General features: G+C 43.3%; 1 protein-coding gene across 2 annotated transcripts in view; it reads right to left on the bottom strand.

Annotated features, from left to right (window-relative positions):
* SNX31 (sorting nexin 31) overlaps positions 1-24,050 on the bottom strand; it is a 37,978-nt gene extending 13,928 nt beyond the window's left edge. The window contains exons 1-7 of one of the 2 annotated variants that reach the window (XM_084849010.1): positions 23,762-24,050; positions 22,876-22,950; positions 19,044-19,158; positions 16,500-16,564; positions 5,123-5,233; positions 3,764-3,854; positions 768-855 (exon numbers count right to left, since the gene is read on the bottom strand). In XM_084849010.1, the coding sequence (XP_084705136.1) occupies positions 768-855; positions 3,764-3,854; positions 5,123-5,233; positions 16,500-16,564; positions 19,044-19,158; positions 22,876-22,950; positions 23,762-23,827 (611 nt within the window). In that variant the 5' untranslated portion in view covers positions 23,828-24,050. Of the gene's footprint in view, positions 1-767; positions 856-3,763; positions 3,855-5,122; positions 5,234-16,499; positions 16,565-19,043; positions 19,159-22,875; positions 22,951-23,190; positions 23,460-23,761 lie in introns of those variants that run through there. The other variant, XM_084849011.1, reaches the window with a different exon arrangement.
* Between the last annotated feature and the right edge of the window lie 1,625 nt (positions 24,051-25,675).

Raw genomic sequence — 25,675 nt, 5'->3', positions numbered from 1 at the left:
GTCCCATGGCAATGGGGAAAACAATCAAACATGACACACAGCACAAACCACTGATCCAGTGATATATATGCAGAGAGAAATATAACTGAAATATTGTAGAAGAAGGTAACTCCAAAATTTGTGTTGAAACAGAATTGAAGGACATGTTCCTTAAACTCTGTTTAAACACACATTTTGGAGTTTGAAATTAATGTTCTTTAAATTCAGTATAAACACATATTTTGGAGCTGTGTGTGCGTGTGTTTGTGTGTTCCTTAAATTCAGTTTAAACACAAATTTTGGAGTTACCTTCTTTTATATGCCTACTACGTACTGGGAGGGTTAAGGCTGGGTTGCCAAGGAAGCTGACTTACTGATTAATATATTGTGTCATCAATTGCAAGGCTATATTCTCAGAACAGATGAAGAACCTACTGTTAAGTGCTGAGAAAAAATGCTGTGCCTACACATCCTTAAGTGGGCCTTTAATTCGTTCCAGTTAAAAGATTTTGACTAGCACTAGACTGTGCCCAAATTGCTCTAAAGACATTGGTCTCTACTCCAGACGTGGACAATCCATGAGTATCTTACTTCGTAATAGTATAAATGTTGGAAACTGCACAACTTAGGTCAAGGAAGATACATATCAAAGATCCACTGGAATCCATCAATGTAGAAAGCTGAATTTACTGGTGCTCAGCTAATGTGAACTGAACTCTACTCCTCCCTACCCCAGCACCACTATCTTTTCATGCATCTTGCTAATTCCACTTCAGTTTCCTGCTCACCACTTTCTGATCCCAATCTTACAAGGCGATTCTTTCATGCTCCGAAGGCTCACATAGGGAAGTTCAAATTCTGCCAGTTTTTTCAGTACTAGAGGGGTAGGGGAGAGGAAATAAAGACGACAATTACTGAAACACTATTAGAAGGGAAGCTGTTATATTTCAGTTGTACCTGTTCTATATAAGGTGGTTTGTACTCGGTGCTTCTTATTCTAAATCAATCCACGTCTTGTGCCTAGAGATGCTGAATTCTGTGACCTATGCAAATTATGCAAACTAAGCAACTTTGCACAATTTATTCTTGTTTTACTAATCATAGCAAGATGCCTTGCACAGAGTCAGACAGCTGGTCTACCTAGCTCAGCATTGTCAACACTGACTGTCAGCAGCTCTCCAGGGTTTCAAACAGGAGATGCCAAGGAATGAACCTGGGGTCTTCTCCATGCAAAGTATGTGGTCTACAACAGAGCTGCAGCTCCCAGTCATAGGGAAGGGCAAGGAGTTATGAAAAGCACCACTTCCAATTACTGCATATTTCATGCAGTAATGAAGCTTCCCCTCTAGCTTCCAATATACAAGTGGCCATTGCCCACACACTACAAGTTCGACTGAAAATATCAAATTAAGTTCACAGCTGTAAGGGCTAGAAACTGACTTTCCAAAAATAATCTCAGGAAGCTGAATTTGGTTTGCAAGGAAAATGCAATTTAGAGTTGGCCAATTCAGGTAAAATGGCGAATTATGGTTTGTCTCAAGCCAGAAAAGGGGATAGGGAATCTTCTCATCCGTATCAATTTCCTAGGTTTATTTATGCAGCTGTCTTTGAAGTTATGTATATCCAGCAGGTTACCTGAGACCTCCAAACATTCCAAGGAGACTTATGTCCTCTTTGGTATATGTCCTTCACAGGGAATAATCCAACTGCGTTACAATGAGCATTGTGGAATACAGATTCTGGCAGAAAGTGATGTGATACGCTGCCCGCATTGCCATTTCACTAGATAAAAGTGTCTGCAAGGTTCCAACTTGTCTCTTGTACTTTAAAAAATCTATATGAAGTTGTAGGGATTTGGAGTAAAGTGTCATCAGTACATGGATAATGCTCAGCTATATTTCTCCTTGTCATCTGGACTGGGCGAGACTGGAAGTGCTGAATTGGTGTTTGAGTTCAGTAATGGGCTGGATGAAGGACAACAAACTGAAGCTGATTCCCAACAAGTTGGGGGTGCTGTAGGTGGGTGATTCTTGTGTCCATGGAGCTGGGGGCTCAACCTGTTCAGGAGAGTGTGCGGCACTCCCCTGAAAGAGCAGGTTCACTGTCTGGGATACTCCTGAATGCTGCTTTGTCATTAGAGACTCAGCCAGCCTCTGTAGCAGGAGTACCTTTTACCAGCTATGGCTGCAACCACTCCTGCACAGGGACAGTCTGGCCACAGTTATCGATGTGCTGCTAGCCTCCCAATTGGTTTACCGCAATGCATTAGAGCCAGTGTGGTGTACTGGTTAGAGTGTTGGACTGGGACTCAGGAAACCCAGGTTCTAGTCCCCACTTGGCCATGAAACTCACTGGGTGACTTTGGGCCAGTCACTGACTCTCAGCCTAACCTACCTCACAGGGTTGTTGTGAGGATAAAATGGAGGAGGAGGAGGATCATATATGCTGCCTTGGGCTCCTTGGAGGAAAGGTAGGATATAAATGTAACAAAGAAATAATAAAATTATATGTGGAGCTGCCTGTGAAGATAGTTAGGAAGCTTCAATTATTACAGAATAGTGTCCACAATTTTGACCAGTACTGCTTATTCTGATCATACCACACGGATAATGGAAAAGCTTCACTGGTTGCCTGTTCCCTTCCAAGCCCAACTCAAAGCGCTGGTGCTCACCTTTAATGCCTGGAATGGCTTGGAGCCATGTACCCAAAGTCCTGTATCAACATGTCTGTGCTTAGAATCAAATGAGGCCCTTCTCTGTGCACCTCCTCCACTGGGGGTGAGGCAGATTCTGTTTTATGGCAGTGCATTTTAACTAATTATGAACCACCCCAAAATGGAAGGGTAGTATGCAAGTATTTTAAATAAAATAAAATTTAAAAAAAGGTGGTATTGGAAATGAGTCTGAATAAACACAAGGACGGAGGTTCAGTGAGAGAGGGCATGACAGAGTCATCAGCAGGAGTTAGGAATATAACTTAAACCCTCTTATCTTCAAACTACTTAATGTGAAGAGAGGACGTTTAAGGGAATCAGCCTGCTGACTTCTATTATCTTTGGTTTCAGCATATAAAATGGATGATGATTACATTAACATCACTCATGGTCGGGCAGGGCTGAGGAAGTCATCCAAGAATTCAGATCACAAGAAGTTCAATAAGGTTCTCTAAAGGCTACAGAAGCCTTCCTTAACCTGGTGCTCTCCAGATATGTTGGACTACAACTCCCAGAATCTAGCTGGGGGATTCTGGGAGATGAAGCCCAACACATCTGGAGGGCGCCAGGTCGGGGAAGGCTGGGCTAGAGCATATAAGGCAAAAACATGTTCTTGAAGAAGTCCACATGCAGTAGGACAAATAAGATAAACCAATAAGATAAATCAAAGATAAACCAACCAAGGCTCTGTAGGATGTGTACACATCTTTCAAAACACACATTTGATTCCCTTACACCATACATTTCTAGCATGCACCTGCTAAAAACAACTTGTGAATCAAGCAACCCCAATGTTTTCTAACTTAAAATAAGAGGAAGAGAGGAAAATGGGTGTTCCCATGAAAGCAAACTAAAAAATGCTGCATTTTATATTTTAAAGGATTTATATCTAAGAAATGCAAGTTCCAAGCTTTGTTTTAAATTCTAAAGCTAGCCAAGGGAAAAACCAGAGTGTGGTCATGATGTTATTTCCACATAGCCATCACCCATAAGGGTTTTCCACATTATACAAATGGAAAGAAATGTGAATGCAGCGCCTAGTGTACTACTGCTATACAAAGCACTTCTTACCAGACAGCTCTCCATTGTTGTGATCTTGAATAAGAAATAAGCTGAAATATCCTATTAGTTCTCTTGAAAGCTCGATCTTGTATGATACTACCTGGGAGGTGGGAAAAAAAAAGAAGTACTGTCACCACGGATTGAGAACAAGTCTAGAGCAGCCTACACTAACCTGGTGCCCTCGAGATGTGTTGGACTACAACTCCCAGCATCCCCCAGCCACCATGGTCCAACACAGCTTGAGGGCACCAGGTTGGGGAAGGCTGGTCTAGACAATACTTATTTAAAATAGCTTTTACAATAGGATGAAATAGAAAAATTAAACAAATAAGGGAACAGTCCTCTGGCCCCTAAGCGTCTGAGGGGGCCATAGGATATTTTGGATTCCCAAATCTGAGGGTGGAGACAGTGCTCTGACCTCAGAGGAGGGAATCTACACTCCACCAGCTCCCACTGACACAGAAAGAACCGCTCCAGCTGCCTCTCCAGAGGTTGGGAACTCAACCTCGGAGAGGAATTAAAGGAGGTGTTCCAGTGGCCGGGGAGGGGAGGAGACTGGAGAGGCCAGGACATGAGCTACCCTGAGGCATCTCCAGCCTCCTTCTCTCCCTCTCTGAAGTGTCCCAGAAAAAAACCCATCTAGCAAAAATGCAGAGTGGGAGGTGATGATTGCTTCCACTGCTCCTCTTGATTGTAAGCCTCTGAGTTCAGAGATTTACAAGTATCAATGTTTACAAGCATAAGCAATAGGATTGCAGCTTAAATCTGTTTTTCCCCACAGAAGTTTAGAGAAATGAAATCACCGGGGTGATACCTTTTGGTGGATTAGCAGCAGTTTAGAGACATTGCAATTTTTGAGTTCTACAGAATTGTTCCTCATGAAAAATGAGTATGAAAAGCCTCTTACACGTCCACCTCGCTTATTCTATGGGTATGCCTGCACCAGTTCTTTCCCCAGGAATCACTGCTACAATCCAAATAGCTTCCTCAGCAAACACCAAATAGGGCCCCAGATTGTGTCTCTGAGAAACAAGCACTTTCTTAAGCAGGTACTTTCTTCTCAACATTCTTTGAGGTATTTGAACAGACAGAACAATTAACATTGTATTGTTAGGTATCCACAAGGATGGAGAGCAGATTAAAGATACTGTGTTGGATCCATACTTAGTCATGCTTACAGCAGACCCACTGAAAATCAACAGGAGGTAAGTTTGTCATGACTAACTTGTCCCATTGATTTTCAAAAGGTCTGCTCTAGATAAAACTAAGTCTAGACAGAACCCACTTTTAACATATAAATATGATTTCTAAATATTCTTGTAAACGTTCAAAGGAAATACCATTGACTTTGTTTGTAAAATTACTTACCTCTAGCACTCTTTCAGCAGTATCTGAGGTCTGAATATCAATTCTGAGATATCTTCCATCAGCAAGATAAACATCCAGAAAGGCTCGCTGGCTTTGGATTTTAAATGTATCCTACAAGACACAAAAAACCATGGGATTGGAATACATGCATTTGTGGCCATTGTTACTGAAGAGGAAAACCTTCACCTCTTTACTTCAGAAAAAATTGTTAGATGTTGAGCAAATTGGGACAGAAGAGAGCATTTTATGTGAGAATATATGCACTGTATGTTAAGCCAAGAACCATGAAAAAATGGACAACACACCTTGACAAGTTTCAAGAAGCAGATGGCAATAAAATAAGGCTGCAACAATTAGTCAGTTGTGACTAAAGATGGTCCCTGAACACAAGCAATTGAAAACAAAGAATACTTTTCCAGAAGTAATTTTGATCATATGCAAATGTTATGCAGATTTAATTGAAATGCATAACTAGCTGATTAAATGTATTTTAGTGAAGTGACAACCCCACAATATAAACAACTGTTGTAGTCTTCAGATATTTAATTCTTCAGTTTTGTTTTCTCTTTCATATTATACTTTTATGATTAGAACAAGTAATTATTTTTGATTACAAAGATTGAGGAGGGTAAAGCAGCAGCTGCTCCTTATAGGCAGTTCATTTGCAGCCATTTATAGAATGGGATGGAAATCTGGACTGCGTGTTACATATTGCATGTTCTATCATGTTTCTGACAAGCTCTGGGGGGTTATTATCTTCAAATCAATAGTGGCATTTGGTATTCCCATTAAGGCTAAAAACCTATGCCCACTTACCAGAGTGCAAGCTCCATTGAACTCAAGAGGACTTATTTCTGAGTAGACACATATAAGATTGTGCAGGAAGTATCACAGACCAATAGATCCTAGTATGTATAGGATTTCCCACTGCTTTCAAAGTAATTTGATTTTCCACTGTTTTAAAAGTAATTTACATCTCATAAGATACGCTTAGAATTACAGCCTTACTTTGTTCAAAGTTAATGAACTCCATATATTCCAAATGACCATGCTCAAGCATGGAGTCTGTTCAGAGTTCAAAATTCAACACTGGAAATACGAGCTGTTTTATTTTTTTGTTGTAAAACAAAACCCATGATTGTATGTATGTTTCTTCCCCTAATCTTTCTATACAGTTCCTTTAAACACACGGTAATACATGTAGAGAGTCAGAGGACTTCAAACATATTTCTAAATTCAATATATATTTTCCTTTTTATACAAGCTCTTTTGTTTCTTCACTTCTTGCATCTAGGGGACAGGGACTGTCCTACCATGAGGCCAGGTGAGGTAGCATGTCTCAGGTGGCAAAATTTATAGATACCATTAAAGGGCAGCAATTTGTCAATGATGTAATTTGCTATATTTTTACTACCATGAGGGAAGGAGATTTCAAATTGGAGTTTCTGTCTCCGAGCTCCAAAATGTCTTGGGCCATTGATAAAATCCTTTAAAACGGTCAACAATTTATCACTGATGGAGCTGCCTTCTTCCCGCTACATTTCTGTGATTGTAGGGAGCTTGCAGCCCAGTTTCCAAAAGTCCTCAGTGAAAGACATTATTGAGGTCGAAAGTGATGGATTTCTTGGTGGTCAATTCTAGATTAGGGAAAAACACGAGAAGTGCTTTTTAAATTAAAAAAAAAAAAATGTAAAGTCCCTAAAAGGAACCTCCACCTGTGCACAGGACAAGCTGTAAAAGCAGCTTCAGATGTCAAGGGTACAAAGGACTAGAGCAGCCTCCCTCAACCTGGTGCCCTCCAGATGGTTTGCACTACAGTTCCCAACATTCCTGACCTTTGGCCATGCCGGCTAGAGCTGAAGTCCAAAGCATCAGGCGGGCACCAGGCTGGTTAGGGCTAGACTGGAGGATTGCCGACAGTAGTATAGAAACGTAATAAATAAAACAAAAATAAATGGGCCATGTGTCTCAAGCTCTTTTGGTTCCTTTCCAGACGGTAATACTGACACTCCAGCATCCCCAGATCTGGATAAAAAGTTAGTCTGGTTAAAGATTGCAGGGAAAGGAAGCTGGGGAATGGAAAGCCCTGATACTTGGAGGGCTCAGTTAAGGGGCCTTCCCAGATGACAAAAATCCCAGCAGCTGCACTTAGTCCTACTACACTGGCACCAAACCCAATCCAGTGACAAGTATCCTGATCCTGTCAAATGCTTGAAGAGGTTATCTTTGCTGCAGGAGTAAGTCTTTCTGCTTCCCACTACCAGGAGTGGAGAGAAGATATACACCCCTGCATGGAAGAAGGGAAGTGCACAGCCTCCAACAGTGAAAAGGGTCAGGGAGAAGAGTTGTTCCTGTGAGGTACAATAATCTCACAAATCCTGCCAGACTAATCTAATTTTTTGATCAGCTAACCTCCCTTGTGGACTGTGGGAATGCTGTGGACATAATATACTTCGACTTCAGCAAAGCTTTCAACAAAGTGGGCTAGATGAAACAACTATCAGGTGGATCCACACTTGGCTACAGAATCGGACTCAGTGTGTGCTTATCAATGGGATCTTCTCAAACTGGGGAGAGGTAATGAGTGAGGTATCGCAGGGCTCAGTCCTGGGCCCAGTGCTCCTCAACATTTTTATTAATGACTTGGATGAGGAGGTGCAGGGAATGCTCATCAAATCTGCAGATGACACAAAGTTGGGCGGGATAGCTAATACCCTGGAAGACAGAAACAAGATTCAAAGTGATCTTGATAGGCTGGAGCGCTGGGCACAAAACAACAGAATGAAATTTCATAGGGATAAATGCCAAGTTCTGTACCTAGGAAAATTAAACCAAATGCACAGTTACAAGATGGGCGATACTCAGCTCAACAATACTACAAGTGAGAAGGATCTTGGTATTGTTGTAGATCAGAAGCTGAATATGAGCCAACAATGTGATGCGGCTGCAAAAAAGGCAAATGCTATTTTGGGCTGCGTTAATAGAAGCATAGCTTCCAAATCCCGGGAAGTACTAGTTCCCCTCTACTCAGCACTGGTTAGGCCTCATCTGGAGTACTGTGTCCAGTTCTGGGCACCACACTTGAAGAAGGATGCAGACAAACTGGAGAGGGTTCAGAGGAGGGCAACAAAGATGATCAGGGGACTGGCAACAAAGCCCTATGAAGAGAGACTGAAAGAACTGGGCATGTTTAGCCTTGAGAAGAGAAGACTGAGGGGAGAGATGATAGTGCTCTTCAAGTACTTGAAAGGTTGTCACAGAGAGGAAGGCCAGGATTTCTTCTCGATCATCCCAGAGTGCAGGACATGAAATAATGGGCTCAAGTGACAGGAAGCTAGATTCTGGCTGAACATCAGGAAAAACCTCCTGACTATTAGAGCAATACGACAATGGAACCAATTACCTAAGGAGGTGGTGGGCTCTCTCACACTGGAGGCATTCAAGATGAAGCTGGACAGCCATCTGTCAGGGATGCTTTGACTTGGATTCCTGCACTGAGCAGGGGTTTGGACTCGATGGTCTTATAGGCCCCTTCCAACCCTACTATTCTATGATTTTATGAGGTGAGGGGAAGCTTCCCTTAGATGTGACTGGCGATTTGTTTGAGTGACAGAATGACAGTGCTCACCCTCTCATGAGCGTTATCTTCTCCATTTCACTGTTTGCATCACGAAGAATCCCTTGAGTTTGGCGAGACAGAGGTAATCCTTTTACACACAAGGAGTTGCTATCTCTATTGATAACCATAAGCACAAACTGTGCACCGTCCACATATGTATTCTAAACTATGCCACAAATTCAACATGAGAATGACAACAGCATAGGAATGACCTCCAGGCAGAAGGAGCAGGAGGTAGCACAGGCATTCGCCCAACTACTTACCATATGAACCCATAAAACTGCCTTGGTTGATTGTGCCACTCACTGCTGGCTCCAGGTTTTAGAGGGTCCTTGGGCAAGACCTGCTCAATGGGCTCCCCTTCCTGAGGGAGTCTACCTTTTCATCAGCATTCTCACCAGCTGCTCCTCCTCTTCCTCACGGTTGCTACCACTTGCTTGCTTTCCAGACAGAGAGCCCTTAAGAAAGCAGGTGGTGGCATCTATGATCACATAAACACCATTGTCTGGGCCAAAGAGAGGGGAATGTGAACAAGCAGGTGGCACTGTTGAAGAGGAGGAGCAGATCCAGGGGGTTCTTGTCAGTGGACCTGCAGCATGACGCCGGCCCAGTAACCATGATTGTCTGACTGATCATGGCCCTCCAAGGTCTCAAGCAGAGATCGTTTCCAGCCTTCCTGTCATGGACTGCTCAACTAAAAGCTGTTTGAACACGACCTTATCAAACAAGCTAATAAGACCCTATGATTTTTATGATACATAACTGGTTTTTTTGGTGATGTTGGTGCTGAAGAATTAGCACTAATGCTCATTTGCAAACAGGAACAAAGTTCTCCTATATAAAATCTGATTCCATTGAGGAGTGGATGATGGAATAAAAGTGGCCTGACAATCCATGAAACAGAACAAATTTAACAAAATCCATACATGCCTAATACCTTTTTCCTGTGGAGGTCCACATTACTTTGGTCGAAACCTGTTGGGTCCACACTCTAGTAGTGGGCAGGGCCAGAGCCAAAGTGGGTTAGTTTTAAAACTAGGCTGAGGTGTGCATGTGACTCTCGGACCAGATGTTCCCCACCTTGGTGTACAGGATTGCAGCCTAAGGATACAATCCTATGCATGTTCAGCCTGAAAAATGTCCTTCCACTCTCAGCATCCCTCAGCCAGCCATGCTGGGACTTGTAGGACTTCTTTCTTTCTAAACATGCATAAGATTGTGCCCTAAATTTCTTAATTGGAACGAAGTACCACTGAAGTTGGTGAGGCTTACGTTCAAGAAAGGTAAGTGCTCATTTGCGCAAGTGTGCATTTGTGTAACACCCCCACCCGCCAGTAAAAAACTGGTCTGAAAGTCTGTGCGACTTGGAGAAAGCCAGTCTGCTGTGGAATCCAGTTTGGAGTGATAGAAATCCAAACTCATTTGAATCTGTTGCGGATCTCTCTGACATCCCTACCTGCTATACACACTTACCTGGAAGTACGTCCCATTGAACTAAAAGGGGCTTATTCTGAGTAGAGAGGTATAGAATTGCACTGTTAAGAGCAATATCGAAAACACACCAGTCCTCCAGTAACTGGAGCACCTGTTCACTGGAGCTGAATTTGTTTGATCATTTGTAAATCAAGCTGGGTCTTTCTGTATAAAGACATGCACGTAGAGAAATAACCTCTCTCTTTTTTACTTTCAACTGAAATGATAGGAATGAACTGTTAGAAACAAAAGCACAAGATTTTATGACAACAGGCAATATTTATCTTGAGAAACCACGTTATACTGTCTCTCTTACTTATTCGGGGTTTTCAATCCTGCGCTGGATATATATGGCCGTTACATTTATGCAACAACCTCTACTAACAAATGTTCTCAGGTCATACTGTGCTGGTAGAAATTTGTTATTTTAAGGAGGGGAGAAAAGGTAACAGCAAGTTTGTCAATTTTACAACTCCTTTTGTTTACGCCACTATTACAGAAAGCCTCTGGATCTTCCATAACATATTTTACAAGACATTATCACTGAATATCAGGACATCTCTATTAAAAACATTTCACAAGTATCTTTAGTACTGAAATTAATGTTTACTTAGCCTTCGACTGCTCTTTTTAAATGCACTTAAAGTACAAAATGAAATACAATGGAATCTTGCTGTATACACAGAATTTACAATCCCTTCCATAAATCAGCTTTCCTATTAAAAAATGACATGCAGAGATTTATGCTACATTTTTGGCATCACATGTAGCATTACCACATGAGTGCCAGCTAATCCAAAGGCATGCTGTGGAAGTTATCAGCATACCTCTGCATGAGATTGCACCAGCAGACAGGAGAAAAAAGTATTAGTGTTGGATCACTAGAATGGGCAACATCTGAGCTTCTGGGCAGGCAAATGCATTTGAATTGTCACTCTTTACTGTCAAAAGAGCAAGTGTGGTGTGGTGGCTAGAGCGTTGGATTGGGAGTAGGGAGATCCGGGTTCTAGTCCCCACTTGGCCATGGAAGCTCACTGGGTGACTTTGGGCCAGTCACAGACTCAGTCCAACCTACCTCACAGGGTTGTCATTGTGAGGATAAAATGGAGAGGAGGATTATGTATGCTTGAAGGGGGGTTCCTTAGGAGGAAAAAAGGCAGGATATAAATGTAATAAATAAAAACAAAACAAAACCCACATTTGGGATATTCACCAACTATATAGAGAAATGAAAGTAGCAAATGGTTTCCATATAAAGTTATGAAACTAAGTTTATATGGAAACGATATCATTTATGATCTATATCCCTGGACACACTGGCCTGGTTTGCATATAATGGCAATCCAAGGTCTTCTGAAAACCTGGGTTACTGTGAGTGAACCAACATGCTAGTGCATGTGGCTTGATTGCTCCCACTTGGCTCCTCCTGCCAGTGGAAATGGCTAACCAAACCAGGGATGGCGCTTCCCTGGAAGAGGAGGGGAAACGGCCACAACCAGAAAATTTAAAAATGGCATAAGAACAGCAATACGATCAGTACGCTTGGAAAAAAAACCCCACAGCCTGCCAACCAGGGACTCTGTCAGTGGTAACACCCACACCCCTTCCCCCCAGTCAGCCAGTGAACTCAGGATGGAGACACAGCCCCAGCACACTTGCTGCAGCATAACACTCATGCAACAATAAAGATGACACCACGGCATCTGCACTTAATCAGCTCCAGTGGCACAGCTAGTCCCCAGGCATCCTGAGAGGCAGAGGTTCAAATCCTCTTACATTTCTCCCAACCGCTGTTTCATAAGCACAACACAGACAGAGGGAACAAGAAGATAGAGACCAGGTTCGCATGACTGGTGTGGCTCGTTGTGGCTTATTTCAACCATGACAAGCTGCGGCACCCATGGGCGCCATCCTGAAAATGCAAGCCGTGACCGTGTTCTATCATCTGAATTCAGCAGGCGTGGGTTGTGCAAAGGTTAAACAACCCTCGCAGAATCCATGGCCTGCTTTAGGGTTATGCGAGGGTTGTTTAACCCTCACACAACCCACCCTCTGCCAGGTTCAGGTGACACAACAAGCCACAGTCGCAACTTGAATATTCAAAAAGGCCGCTGGCAAGCGTCACAACCCACTGGAGCCACAGTGGGCTTAAATAAGCCACGGTGGGCTGTTTGACTTTCTGAACAGGCCCAGAGTGATAGCATAACAGCCTAGGTATGTCCGTCACTGGGGAATCTGACCTTTTTGGGGCTCGCTGGAATTCCATGGCGTGCCTGACTTGGCATGCATTTGCCGAGGAGCTCTTTATGAATTTTTTGTGTGTAGTAATTTGCACAAATAGAGATTTGCAAATAGAGATTTGCACACATTATGAAAATTAGCATAAATCTCAGTAGCAATTTGTGCAAATTTTGATAATTTGCACAAATCATAGCTCAAATCTGTGCAAATTAAAACATACCAAAAATCTGCTAGCTGGCCCAACTTGCTACAGGCCAAGTCGGGTCAGCTAGCAGAAAACAAACCGAAGTCCGGGGGGGGGGCCAAGCTGACGAAAGTTCGTTGACCTCCATCCCTCAACCGGATTCCTCCAACATCCCTACAATGGCCACATCACTCTCTGGGCAGGAGGCCTGCAGAAAGTATATGCAGCCCTCCTGGTATAACATTTCAAGACCCACCCAGGGAAGAAAACATTCTTTTGACAAGAAGCCAAGGGGAGGGGCCAGGCCATGCAACAAGGGAAGCCATGGACACTCACCAACAGCAGCAACGTCCAGTGGCTCACTGCACAAGGCACTGGGTTGGGAGGCAGGAGATGATAGTTCAAGCCCCACCAGGCGGAACGGGTGAATATGACCCCACTCCCTTTTTGCACAATAGAAAGTCATGTCAGGGTAAAGGGCAGTTAATAAACAGGTGGTGGTGTGCTGAAACTGGGTACTGAGTTACAACATACCCTATGCTCTGTAGTGGTGACATGGGCCAGATGGGGGTGGATAGTCTTTAACCCCCCCCCCAACTCCAATGGGAGGGAAATTCTTTCTGACAGGTCCAGTCCTGGTCCAAAGTCCCACCACTGATGGGGATGTGATAATAGGCTGGAAGAGTGTAGGATACAGCATGTGATTTTGCCCTATGTTGCCCCTGTCCTACCCACAGCTCTGCCTCATTTTAGCCATTCCACAAGTGTATCTCTGCTAGCAGAACAGCTACACCATCAAAGCGTTCCACTGGCATATCTGTCATGACAGCATCATAACTGGCCTTCCACCAAATCCTATTGCTCCTTAGCTAGCAGAACTTGAGTACAGGATTGGGCTCTTAAGCTTCTAAGATTTTTATTGGGCTCTTAAAAGTGCAGATTGCAAAAATTTGATCTGTACCTGTTGCATTTCATTGCCATTCAACTCCATCTACATTTTTTTCCTCATCATCCATGTATGTGCATCCCTGCCAACCGAAAATAACACTTCATGCATCTGCTAAAGCAGGCTCTAGTCCACAGAAGTTTATGCCATAAGAAATGTGTCAGTCTTTAAGGTGCCACAAGATCCTTTGTCACATCATTTAAATGTCCTTGCTCTCCATGTATTCATAAGGTATGGTTTTTATTGAATGCTCATGAGTATTGAGAAACTTATTGTTACTGAACTTTGCAATCATCTTCCCAACCTTGCTAAGCTCTCACCCCTCCATTATGACACCTGACCCCACCTTCTTGACTACACCCTGCTCGTAAGCTCTCAACCATGGAGGATACACAAATGGAGTGTTGCAATCTAAACTTCCAGCCTCGAAGTACATGCCAGACTGTAGCTGTCACCACCATTACAAGATAAAGGGATGGTGACATTTTCACATTAACACATCTATTGCTTCTCATCCCAGTACAACTGAAAGCTATTTACTTAATGCCCAACCCCAAGAAGTATGCCATCATTTAAATAACCTCACACAGAGTTCTCTAGTAATCATTTAGGGGCCAGAAAGACATCAGATCTTTCCCTGCCTACATACAGACTTTTCTGCTGCCAAAGAAAAAAAAGCTTTATAGGCATGAGGGTGGTAATGAGAATTATTAGACTGGAAACCTGCATGTCAAGAGCCCGTGTTATTTTTTTGTTTTTGTACAGTGCCTCTTATGTTTGAGGTGCGTTATAAATATAATTTATTACTGAATGTTAAGCCTGTCTTTTGGGCTGAAATCAGCTGAACTGCAAATATACAAGGTGGATTAAAGAAGTTCATTGGAAAAAAAGTAGTGTAATGTGTTCAGACCATTACACTCAAATGTAAAACAATTCAAACGCACTAACAAGTAAGGCTTCTGATGGAAATAAGAACCTGGGCTGGATGAAATCTTTCAGAAGGTACTGGAGTCTTAGAAGGGGGGGCAGTTAGTCCCCAGTTACTTTGGTTGCTGTTGCAGAACCACCTCCATGCAAGGGTTCTTTCAGTAGTCATTCCTGCTTTAAGAAGCTTGACCTGGGCAAACTGGAGAAATTATGTCCTCTTTCTAGCTTTTAAAAATTGAGTGAAACAGGGGAAGAGATGGCCATGCCCTGCAGCCAAGTGAAGCAGTCTGTGTCAGGTGGTAGAATTTAGGGAGGCAGATAAAGGCAGGGATTGATGTATGGATGGTAAAGTTAGACTTTTTAATGTGTTGGGTGTAGAACCGGGAGGAGGGGCACCATTTGGTGATCCACTTCAAGCAGCAGAATATATTGGAGTAGCACTGGGGTGAAGACCAATCTTTACCAGAGCTTTTGTGGTCTAGATCAGATTCTTATGATATTCTGATTCTAAACGCTGAACTGGAATTGTTTGCATGATCTCTCTCCTGATGTTGAACTGAATGTCGACTATGACAGTATTTTATTATGGTTTTTATTGTATTCTAACTGAATCATTTATGTATGCTTGTTGGGAACCTGCTGGCTGAAAAGTGGGATAGAAATAGAATAAATTAAATTTTTGAAAGACACGAAGTATAAGAACTGGGCCATGAAATACAAGAACTGGGCCAAATGAAAACTTTCAGGAAGCATCAGCATCCTCAGTGGGGGCAGGGGACTGGCTGGCAACAAGCCCCACACCTTTTCAGCTTGTTGGCACTGCCACCAACCAATTATTATGACAGCAAAAATAAATCCAATACAAATGTGTATTACTTTTAGCAGAGGGCTATAAAACATGAAAGATCAAAGCAATTATCACATCAATAGGTAATCCTAAAGGCAACAACACAGATAAAAGAACATCAAATTATAACCTTTAGATACTTTAAAAGTTTCAAGTCACTTCAGTAAGAGTGAATATATAAGGATCAACTCAAATCAAATTACAATTACTGCCTATAAAATTCTTACAGATTTTGGGAGCAAATACAGAAAAGTAGGCAAAGTTTACTTCATACAACTAGAACCCATTCTCTTTACATGTTTTATGTAGCCAAAACAGCACCATCCATGCACAAAGGGGAGATATCAGCATGCTTGGGGGAACCCCAAGGTTTGCAGAAGTACCAAAAAAAAAACTTTTAAAAAACCTTGGGTAGAGCAATCCTATGGTTCCTAGGAGAGCGTCCCGGGGACCACAGGATATATCTGATTACCCCTCCTGAGGCTGTAGACGCTCCTAGGACCTCAGCGACTGCTCTTTCAAGGTTGCAATAGCGACCCAGATGACCTAGAAGAGGTCCTCAAAGGAGCAGGACACTAGGAGGAGAGAGGGGCCAGGAACTGCAGGATCCTATGGCCTCACCATCGCCATCCCCACCCACAACAAGGTGGGTCAGCTAGACAGGCTCAGTGGCACATCTAGCTGAAATTTTTATTTTTAAAGACGAATGGGAGGCAAAATTGCCTCCATCCTTCTCCCGCCCTGCTTGATCCCTGCCAGCAGGGCACAGGATAGACAGAGGGCTCTGATCTTGGAGCCTTCTATCGACAGAGCAATCTATAAGACTGCTCTCTAAGTGCACCTGTGTGCGACACCCAAAACAATTCAATGAAGACCAAGCATGCTTAATGGGCATGGAACGGAATATGCTGGAAAAGGGCGTGGCTGGCTGGCAGGCTCCAGAAACAGGAGGACTTCATTCTGCAATATTTTGTTGTAGATCCCAATTGTTACTTTCAAATAACAAGCTGATTTGCAGTCTACTTTAGCTTATCTTCCTGCTATAGGTGGAAGCAAAATTAAAGTATAAGTACAGAAAGATGCAAAGAACAAATACAGCAGGATGTTTTTGACAGTAGCTTTGTGAAAGAGTCAACTTACCTGTTGTAATTTTCTAAAGAAACTAATAAAGACATCACTGTTTGTAACACTCGGATCAATTGATACTGAAAAGCAAAGGCACAGAAATCAGGACTGATTACTAACAGGAAGGGAGACGAATATATGCCATCATTGACCTTTTTATGGCTGACAATATGTATCTTAATAGAATCCATACATGTTCAAGATAAACATGATAATCATAAGATATGCACATGTTAATATTAATATTTTTATACTACATTGGAGAATTCAGAAAGAATTGTGTAGACTGGCATTCAGGAGAGACGATCGGCACATCTCAAACTCCTGATGAAGAACACATATAAACTCAAAACATGCAATATTTTTTAGGATTTTGAAACAGAACTTGAAAGTGTTTTCCTCTCCTTTGCTATTGAGTAATGTTTAAGTTTAAACATTAAACATTAAACTTAATGTTTAAGTTTAGGAAACAAGATTTAGTTAAGTATGCTCACACAAGGGGGATTCCCGGCCTCCTCCTCTCCATTGCAGACCACAGCCCCACCCCAGCCTAACAGTCACTGCTCTCACTCGTGCAAGCACCTTCCACCTGATTCCCCCTCCCATTGCAACTCACCACCCCCACATTCCAGGCCTTTCCTGAGCGTCCCAAACCCTCTAGAGAAGCTTTTCAAGGGGCACAGAGGGCTGCAGTAGGGAAATGGAGACAGGGAACTCCACTTGCACAAGAACTGCGTAAGATACAATCCATTGTATCTGATACAAGCATTGTATTTGATGCAAGCCATTGGCCATACTGGCAGGGATTGATGGGAGTTGTAGTCCAGTACATATGGAAGGCTAGTATATACACCAATATTATAATTTGAATTGTTGTTCTAGTCTTTTGGAAAGCTGAGGGCCATTCACTAGTATGAGAAATAATAAGATTGCTGAGCCTCATTTAGTGGAACTTCTAAAGAACAGGCTATACTATCTATGATAACTAGTCTGGGGTTAACTGATTCTGCTCAGGCCAAGAGAATGAATGCTATACCTTTCAACAGCTTATGGGTTGAATCCAGTGATGTGGGTTTTCCATGAAATTTTAAACTCAAAAATTGTCCAGTGCAGATTAGGCTAATTTGCATTAAGACATTTGTATTGGAAAGTTTTCAGTTTACATTGGAAAATGTTCCATTTGCATCAGAAAATAATTATAGTGATTTACATGTTTACTATATACAAATAATGTAAACAACAAAGCTAAAAAAGTGCCCCATGTTAATTTTTTGTCCCAACACACCACAGCTGAAATTCGAGGGGGAAAAATTAAAGCGCACTTAATGTGACTTAAGGCGCAATCCTATCAGGATAGGCGGCCGCCACCGAACTTGGAGGCAACCACCTACCCAATGCAGGGCAGGAGAAGCGCAGAGGGGATCGTCCCATCTGTGCTTCAGCTGCCCTGCATTTACGGCTAGACAGCCGATTTTGGCTGTCTAGCCATGGGACCTCGGAGAGCAGGAAGCGGCAGCCAGACGACACGTAGGATGTGTCATACTGGCATTTCCGATTTCCCCGCCCCAACATGCCCCCAGGAACGCCCCGGTTTTGCTGCTCCACGCTCCTCTTCCAAGCACGGAGCATGGGGCTGTTCCACGCTGCCTATGAGGCAGCACAGGGGTGGGTGGAGGTCGGTTCTCAGGGAACTGACCGCAGAGTGTGGGCTCAGAGGTCGGTTCCCAAGAACCGACCTATCCTACAGCTGTCTTGCCGCTGACTAGTGGCCACAGGGTTGCTCTTTAAATGTTACATTAGCAGATATTTTTATTGGAATACTTCTAAACATTTTAAGACTATAGCATCTACTTCCCTTACATTGTTTAAATATAAGGTATCGAAAATCGTTGACACGCTAAATTAGCCTTCCCCAATTTGGTGCCCTCCAGATATTTTGGATTATAACTCCCATAACCCTTCAGTCAGCATGGTTGCAGGGGATACTGGGAGTTGTAGTCCAACATATCTGGAAGGCAATTTTAGCAGCCCAAAAAACTGTACATGATATGCTGACAACCACACATCTATTTCAACAGAGTTCAACTCTTTTCCACTAAGAGAAAAGAGTTATTTAGGATATCTTCTGTTTTGTTGTTACCACATATTAGTTCCATTTCACACTGAGACATATACGCATTTCAGTGAATATATATATTCTCTCTCATACGTGATAGGATAATCACCTGAAATATATTAATTACAACTTTGAAACTAAAAGCTTGCCTAATATGTATTGGCAACTGGCCATTCATTGTTACTAATGAACTTATGAAACGGAAAATTTTCAGCAGACAAATAAACCACTGGAAAAAATTTCACCCCAGATCACTGGTTGTACCCAATGGATTGTCTCATATGCAAGCCTAGCTTAAGTCTCATTCATTTCAGTGGGTCTACTCTAAGTAGGACTAACATTGGATGCAACTCTATACTTCTGCGGAATCGCAGTATGCAATACATTTAATGTTTGGTTGATTAAAATCTATTTGTTATAACAACAACAAAGATTCACTATACCATTCTGTAGATATTGTTCTAGCTGAGCTCTCCTTTCATCAGCCATTGACTTCGTCATTGCAAGATAGAATTTTGGAGGAAATGAAGGTACATCTCTGCCAAAGACCCGTCTTAACTGAAAATACAGTTAAATCTAGAATGGTATCAATGTATTCCTGATATTTTTATAATCAAACAATGTTACTAGATGTTAAATAATGAAAAGACACTCTACTATGAATACACCCATCCGCAAATCCCTGAGGAAAATGACCTCCAAAGGATATTGACATTAATGAAGAATTTCAAGTTAGCTTGTTTGTTTCATCTCATCTGAACTTAGCTGTCAGATCTGTTTTCATAATTATGTTCAGGATTATGTTCTATGTTCTGTATATGCTGAAGCGCAGCACACTCTGAGCTCTGCCATTGGCCAGGGGACTGAGGGCTTCTGGGAGGCTGCACCTTTCCACCTCCTAGGAAGAACATCATGGCAAGGAGGAGACCAGCAAGACCCCATCAAAGAGCAGCTGCACAGTTTGCTCCCTTCCCCCTGACAGAAAAAAAAACATTCATAGGAAGTTTGTAACTGAGAACTGAATTTGTTTTTTTCCTCCTCCTTCCCAATCCTGTCTCCTTTTGCAGTATGTCTTTTAGATCGTAACGCTGAGGGCAGAGTCTGTCTTATTACACCGTTGCGCTGGCAGGCGGAGAGTACTGGAAACAACCTATCATCATCACCATCACCACCGTTCATCTGTAAGCATGAACACAGGTTAAAATGGAAGATCATCCATCATACTCTTGCTTGTGAGCTTCCCGGGGGCAACTGAGGCATCATTTAAATTGCTAGAGACAAGAATGCCAGACTAGCTGGTCTGACTCAGCAAAGCAATTCCTATGTTCTAAACATAGGGATGCTATTATGTCCTGGCATAACAGAGAAGTGGGGCACAATGACTACATCATCACCGCCTATATGGTATTATGCCTGCTTCATGCATTGAGGTAGAATGTGGTGGTGGTACAGCAGGTGGGGCAACGATGCACAACAAAAGAACTACTACTGTTAGATATGGTGTCAAACAAACCTCATGTGACCTAGAAATGGACAGACACAGACATTTTAGGAACATGGCTGGAACCAAACAGGATGATTAAACCAAGTGCAATTTTTGACACAAGCACAATTTACAAAACCGTAAGACACACCACCACGGGTCAATTTATATAATTTCTTCAGAGAATAAAAATGCATGGAGGTGTAAAGTAGACATGTGGAAACAAGTCAGTAGGGTGACTGTCCTGATTGACAAGTGCTCCCTTCCTGGCTAGTTTCCTCAGCCTCCACCTCATCCAAGCACAAACAACCATTTTCTAGCTTATTAGGCAGATCGCCATTGTGGAGCAAACATACATGCCCAGCATTGGATAGCAAACTTCTAGAACAGGATTGTGAAAAGCAGCAGGATCAGGATTGTGTAAAGCAGTATGACACCTCATTTGCTTCACATTAGAAGACTACTGTAATTATGTTGGTGTGTGCTTGGTTACTAGATCCATTTTTTAAAGGTGCATCTATGTTATGGAATCTGAAACTGTGACAGCATCATTCTAGCAAGAAAACTGAATCGGGCACTGGCGGCTAACACAATTTGAATTTTCCTATGGACAAGCATTTTAAAAAACCCCACTGAGGGTCTTTTTTTAATATCTGGGGAAAATATTTGTCATAGTGCATTAAATATCCCTGGGTTCCCGCTTGCTAAGGACATCTGAAAAGGAAGTGAAACCTGTTCTTTTCAATATTACTCAACTGTTCTTTCATAGCATTTTGGAGGTCAACTAGTACCAGTTGCAAAAAAAGGAGAAAAATTAGTAGAGAAACAGGGAAAAGAAGCCATCTTTCCTCAAACTGTACATTTCCTATTTCTTTGCATTTTTCTTTGATTTGTTGTGAACATATACCAGGCACCCTGACAATAAGCCCACGAAATCTGCCAGGGTCCAGCCTACGCTATCATGTCAATTAACAGTGCAATCCTAAATACACTTACTCAGGAGCAAATCCCATTGAACTCAGTGGGACTTACTTCTGTGTAAACATGCATAGGATTGCACTGTACATAACTTTAGTGCAAAGGCTGGGCATATATAGCTTTGTGCACTCCCACATCCTTTTCAAAGTCACCACACCCCTAAACTCTTGCCACATTAATACATCACACTGGGATGCTCCCCAATATGTTTTTTTTCTTATCAACACCAATAGATTACAAATACATTATTTTTATATCCTCATAAAGATAACTGAAAAGAATTTATTAAAAAGAAAAGCACAAAGGTCAATGTCAGATGCATATCAGAGAGCTTCGGCTATTGGGCAGTATAGAAATGAAATAAACAAATAAATAAAATCAACACCGTCTCATATAAACTCAAGTAAGGTCCTTTTCTTGCATATGCCTCACCTTTCCAAACTCCAGCAACTGCTCGCCTTCTAAAATTGAACTTCGCTAGTGTATTTCACAATCATGGGCATATCTAATTACAAACCTATCTTGGTTTTGTACGTGTTTAACTGTCATGGCTTCTTGATCAAAGAGTTCTGGGAATGATAGTTTGCAGAGGCTGCTGCAAATTCTTTAACCAAAATCCCTTGTCTCCCGCACACAACTACAGTTCCCAGAGGGACAGGGAATGAATATTCAGCCTTAAGGTTGCAGGGTATATATTCAATGAGTACTAAAGCTTTGGGTTTCCCATGTTAGAGCCCTGAGTTATAAGGCTGCACACTGGTTTTAACTGGTTGGGTGAGCCTTCTTTCTGTTATTGTGTTTGTAATTTATTTTTATGTTTTAATTGAGACCTTTTAACCTGTTTTTTTAACTACTGTTAGCTGTCTTGAGCACTATATAAACGTTCCCCTCCTGCAGCTAGCACCTCCACTGATGTTTAGATGTTTTGTGTAACATGATTGTGCAACTGCCATGCACAATTACTACATAGAAGAATAAAATAAGTCCTATTTGCCCTCCCATAACTGCTCAGTTTTCAACAATTTTAGAGAAGGGGAAATAGACTTTCCCCTCTGCGGCAAGATTCTCCCACATACACTAAGAACATAAGAAGAGCAGTGCTGGATCAGACCAAGGGTCCATCTTGTCCAGCATTCTGTTCACCCAGCAGCCAACCAGCTATCGACAGGAAACCCAGAAGCAGGACACCAGTGCAAGAGCACCCTCCCACCCATGTTCCCCAGCAACTTTACATAGGCATACTAGTAGCCATTGATAGCCTTATCCTCCATGAAGTTCCCAGCTGATGTTCCCAGCTTCATAATTTCATTGGAACACTTGGAATTGCAAGTCTGCAGGCATTATTTGCCCCTAAAGAATTATTGGGTGTACATATCTTACTGCCTTTGACTTTTGGAACTAGAAAGAGCAAATTATCTCTTTCCAATTCTGAAAATACTCTTAGGGAACATTCTCCAAGGGCACAAAGGAAGAATAGAAATGTAATTTTTTGAAGCACACCGCAAGCAAAGTTTCATGTAAAAGTAAACTGCTAGCATACAGACAATCTCATCCATGTACAAATTTAGAAGGGTATCAGATGCTTCAAACCAAGGGAACATTTACATAGTCATCCATCCAACTTGAAAAGGTGCTTCAACGTTTATGGTTGAAATAATTAGGTGACTTCACATACACACACAGAGAATCAATTAATGCTATAGAATGCTCCATTTCCATATGAAACATATCCTCTGAAAGGTTTTCTGGCAGAACAAGAAAAAGGAGCAGCAATACTACATGGAGAAGAAGGGTAATGAACTAGAATGTCTTACCTGTTCATTCCAGCGGTGCAATTGACTGTAACGCACCTTGCAGAAAATGAAGCCTTCCAGATACACAGAGTACAGCTGAAAATACACAGTCTCCAAATAAATCCTCTTGGAAGAGTTAGAGAATTTGAGACTTCCCATTACCTGCACTCACACTTCCCCTTTCTAAAGTCTCATTGCTCTTTTCAAACAGATTCTGCAAGTTCTCTAGACGGGAGCATTCTCTGAGATACCAGCACAGCCAAAATGCTACACACACACACACACACTATACAGTCTTTCTCTCATCCCCTTTATGGACAGACTACCTGTCAATACCTGACTTGAGGATTGCCTGCAACTGGCTGCCAAGTCCAGGCCCTGCTCCGCCTGCCCGGAGACCCTTCCTCTGTTTAAAACCGCACCACGCGCTGCCCCCCCCCCGCCTCCATCTCCCCTCAACCCTCCCCACGCTTGTCACACATAAGCAGCCTTGGAGAGGATGATGCAATTCGGTTCGGGGGCGGGAGGGGGCACGTCGCCACCCTTGTGCAGCTCCAGCACGTTCTGGCGGGGGGCGAAGGCGAGATGCCTTCCCACTGGCTCGCGATGGTGGCGCCTTCACAGCGCCGTCTGGTGCGGCGCCGAGCGGACACGCCGGCTGACCCGGGCTCTCCTTCCCTCTCGCTTCACGAGCCCCGCGCCAGCCTCCCCGAACCGCGTGCCCTCCAGGGGTGCTGCACCGCAACTGGGGATGATGGGGGTTGCAGTCCAACACCTCTGGAGGGCACCCGGCTGGGAAGGCTGCCCTACTTCACCCACCGGCCCCGCCCAGCCCTCACTCAGTCGCTCCAAACGCGGCTGTGGCGAGTCCATCCACCACCTCCCTCGCCCAGGCAGACTACTTCACCACGTAGCGGCCGCCGAACTTCTCCAGCAACTCTTCGGAAAGAGGGATACTGAAGTGCATCTTCATGGTGCTGGGCGGGAGAGGAGGAGGAGAAGGCGCCGCTCGCTCGGGCGCGTCGTGCAAATGGGGCAGGGTGGCCGCGGGGGCGTTTGTTTTCCTCACGTGATGGAGGAGGCGGAGACGGGGCGAGGTTGTCTCCTCCCGGGAGGGCGGGAAAGCGAAGCACCAAGGCGGGCGGCGGTAGCCGCAGGTTGACTGGGTGTGTGGCTAGGCCTGCCTCGGTTTCTCCTCAGTACGCGAGAGAGGGCGGAGGAAGGGGCTGGATAAAGAAAACACCGCATGCTTTTAACATTAGATTTAAAGAATGGCTCCTCCTCGTTAGGAGAGTAGCGTGAACAAGCCGCCTTCCTTTATGGCGCCTCCCACTAAGGGATTTTGGAAACCAGAACTTTTTAACGTACCTTTAACAAAAATTAGCCCGCGGGTAGGGGTTTATTATTAGGTACTATACTGAATTTAAGCAAATATGAGGAATAACAAGAACAAATACTAGGCGCGTTATTTATTACGTTCGGTGGTGTGGTGGTACTTCGGCAGTGCAGGCGCTCATCATGATAGGCCCTAAAGCCAAGCCCCTAAAGAGAAGCCAAAAACGCAGGCAGTGGTCTCGGCCCACAGCAACAAACCAGTGCTAGCAGTTTTCATCTCCCCCAGGAGTCTTTTTTAAAGCGAAATGGGTCTTAATTGCCCATTCAAGACCAGGTCAACCCTAATCACTTTGCATTACAACAGGCATAGCCCACAGCCGTATATGTTGCTGGGAAAAAGTGCCCACCCCCGCGAAGATTGCTCAGAGGAAACAGGAAATTCTGAGCAGGGTGGCAGATGATGGCAGGATCCCCACTCATAAAAAAATTGCTGGTGCTGCCTCCTTGTGAGCCCTGGCTCCATTACACCACGGACTATAGATCTCAACTTTCCTCAATGAGGGGATGGAAGGGAGTGTATACAGAGTCCCCAGGCTGTCTCCCAGTCAGCCATTGACCAGACCCAGCCCTGCTTAGCTTCAGCAAGGTGGCTGCATCACCTGTGCTGCTTCATCATTTCATGAGGTGCTGGTAGCAAGTAAGAAGGACCCGTGGTCTGACTATAAGGCAGCTTCGCATGTTCCTATAGTTTATCTACAGCAAGGGTGAGGAGCAGATGCCATCAGACTACAACTCCTATCATCTCTTGCCAGTGCTGGCTGGGGCTGATGGAAGTTGGATTCCAACATCTTCCGGAGAGCTACAGGTTCCCCAGTCTACAGATAAAGTTGTCACCTTTTGTTCTTGTCAGTGCTCCTGTGTCTTCAATAGCAACATGATGGAAATTTAGCAAGGGGGAGGGGGAAGGACTGGGGCACTCCCAGGTAGACAGGGAACTGGTTTATTAGGCCCAATATGTTTGGTAAAGGTCTTCCTCAGGGGCAGTGACAGAGTGATACCATTGTGTTTTCTGCAAACTCTATTTTCAAGTAAGTACTCTTACTTTTTCTTGAATCTACAATTTTTTGTCTTGGTATCCCTGAAGATGACCACTGTTGGAATGCACTGGGCCTAATAAACCACTTCCCTGTGTACCTAAGAGTCCCCCTTTCCTCCTCACCTTCCTGTATTGGTCTTCTCCCTTCATTTCTTGTTTGGAAATTCAACAAGGGCAGCTTTTGTTGCCATGACAAATGAAGTGACTCAGGCTATCCATGGAGACCAGTAAAATGGATAAATGATGTTCTCCTGGCTGGTATTATTAACCCTATCAGAGGGCTTTTTTTCTTGTTGCCACCTGAACATTTAGGATCACCAGATGGTATACAGGACAAAGCTGCTGTACCTTTAATAGTTGTATTACAAAGTGAGAAACACTGCATCTGCC

The sequence above is a fragment of the Heloderma suspectum genome, chromosome 4 (genome assembly GCF_057233095.1).
Source record: "Heloderma suspectum isolate Gila_16-S chromosome 4, 16-S_ref, whole genome shotgun sequence".
Lineage (NCBI taxonomy): Eukaryota > Metazoa > Chordata > Lepidosauria > Squamata > Helodermatidae > Heloderma > Heloderma suspectum.
The sequence above is the reverse complement of the archived record's forward strand: the minus strand, read 5'-3'. Positions and strand labels throughout refer to the sequence as shown.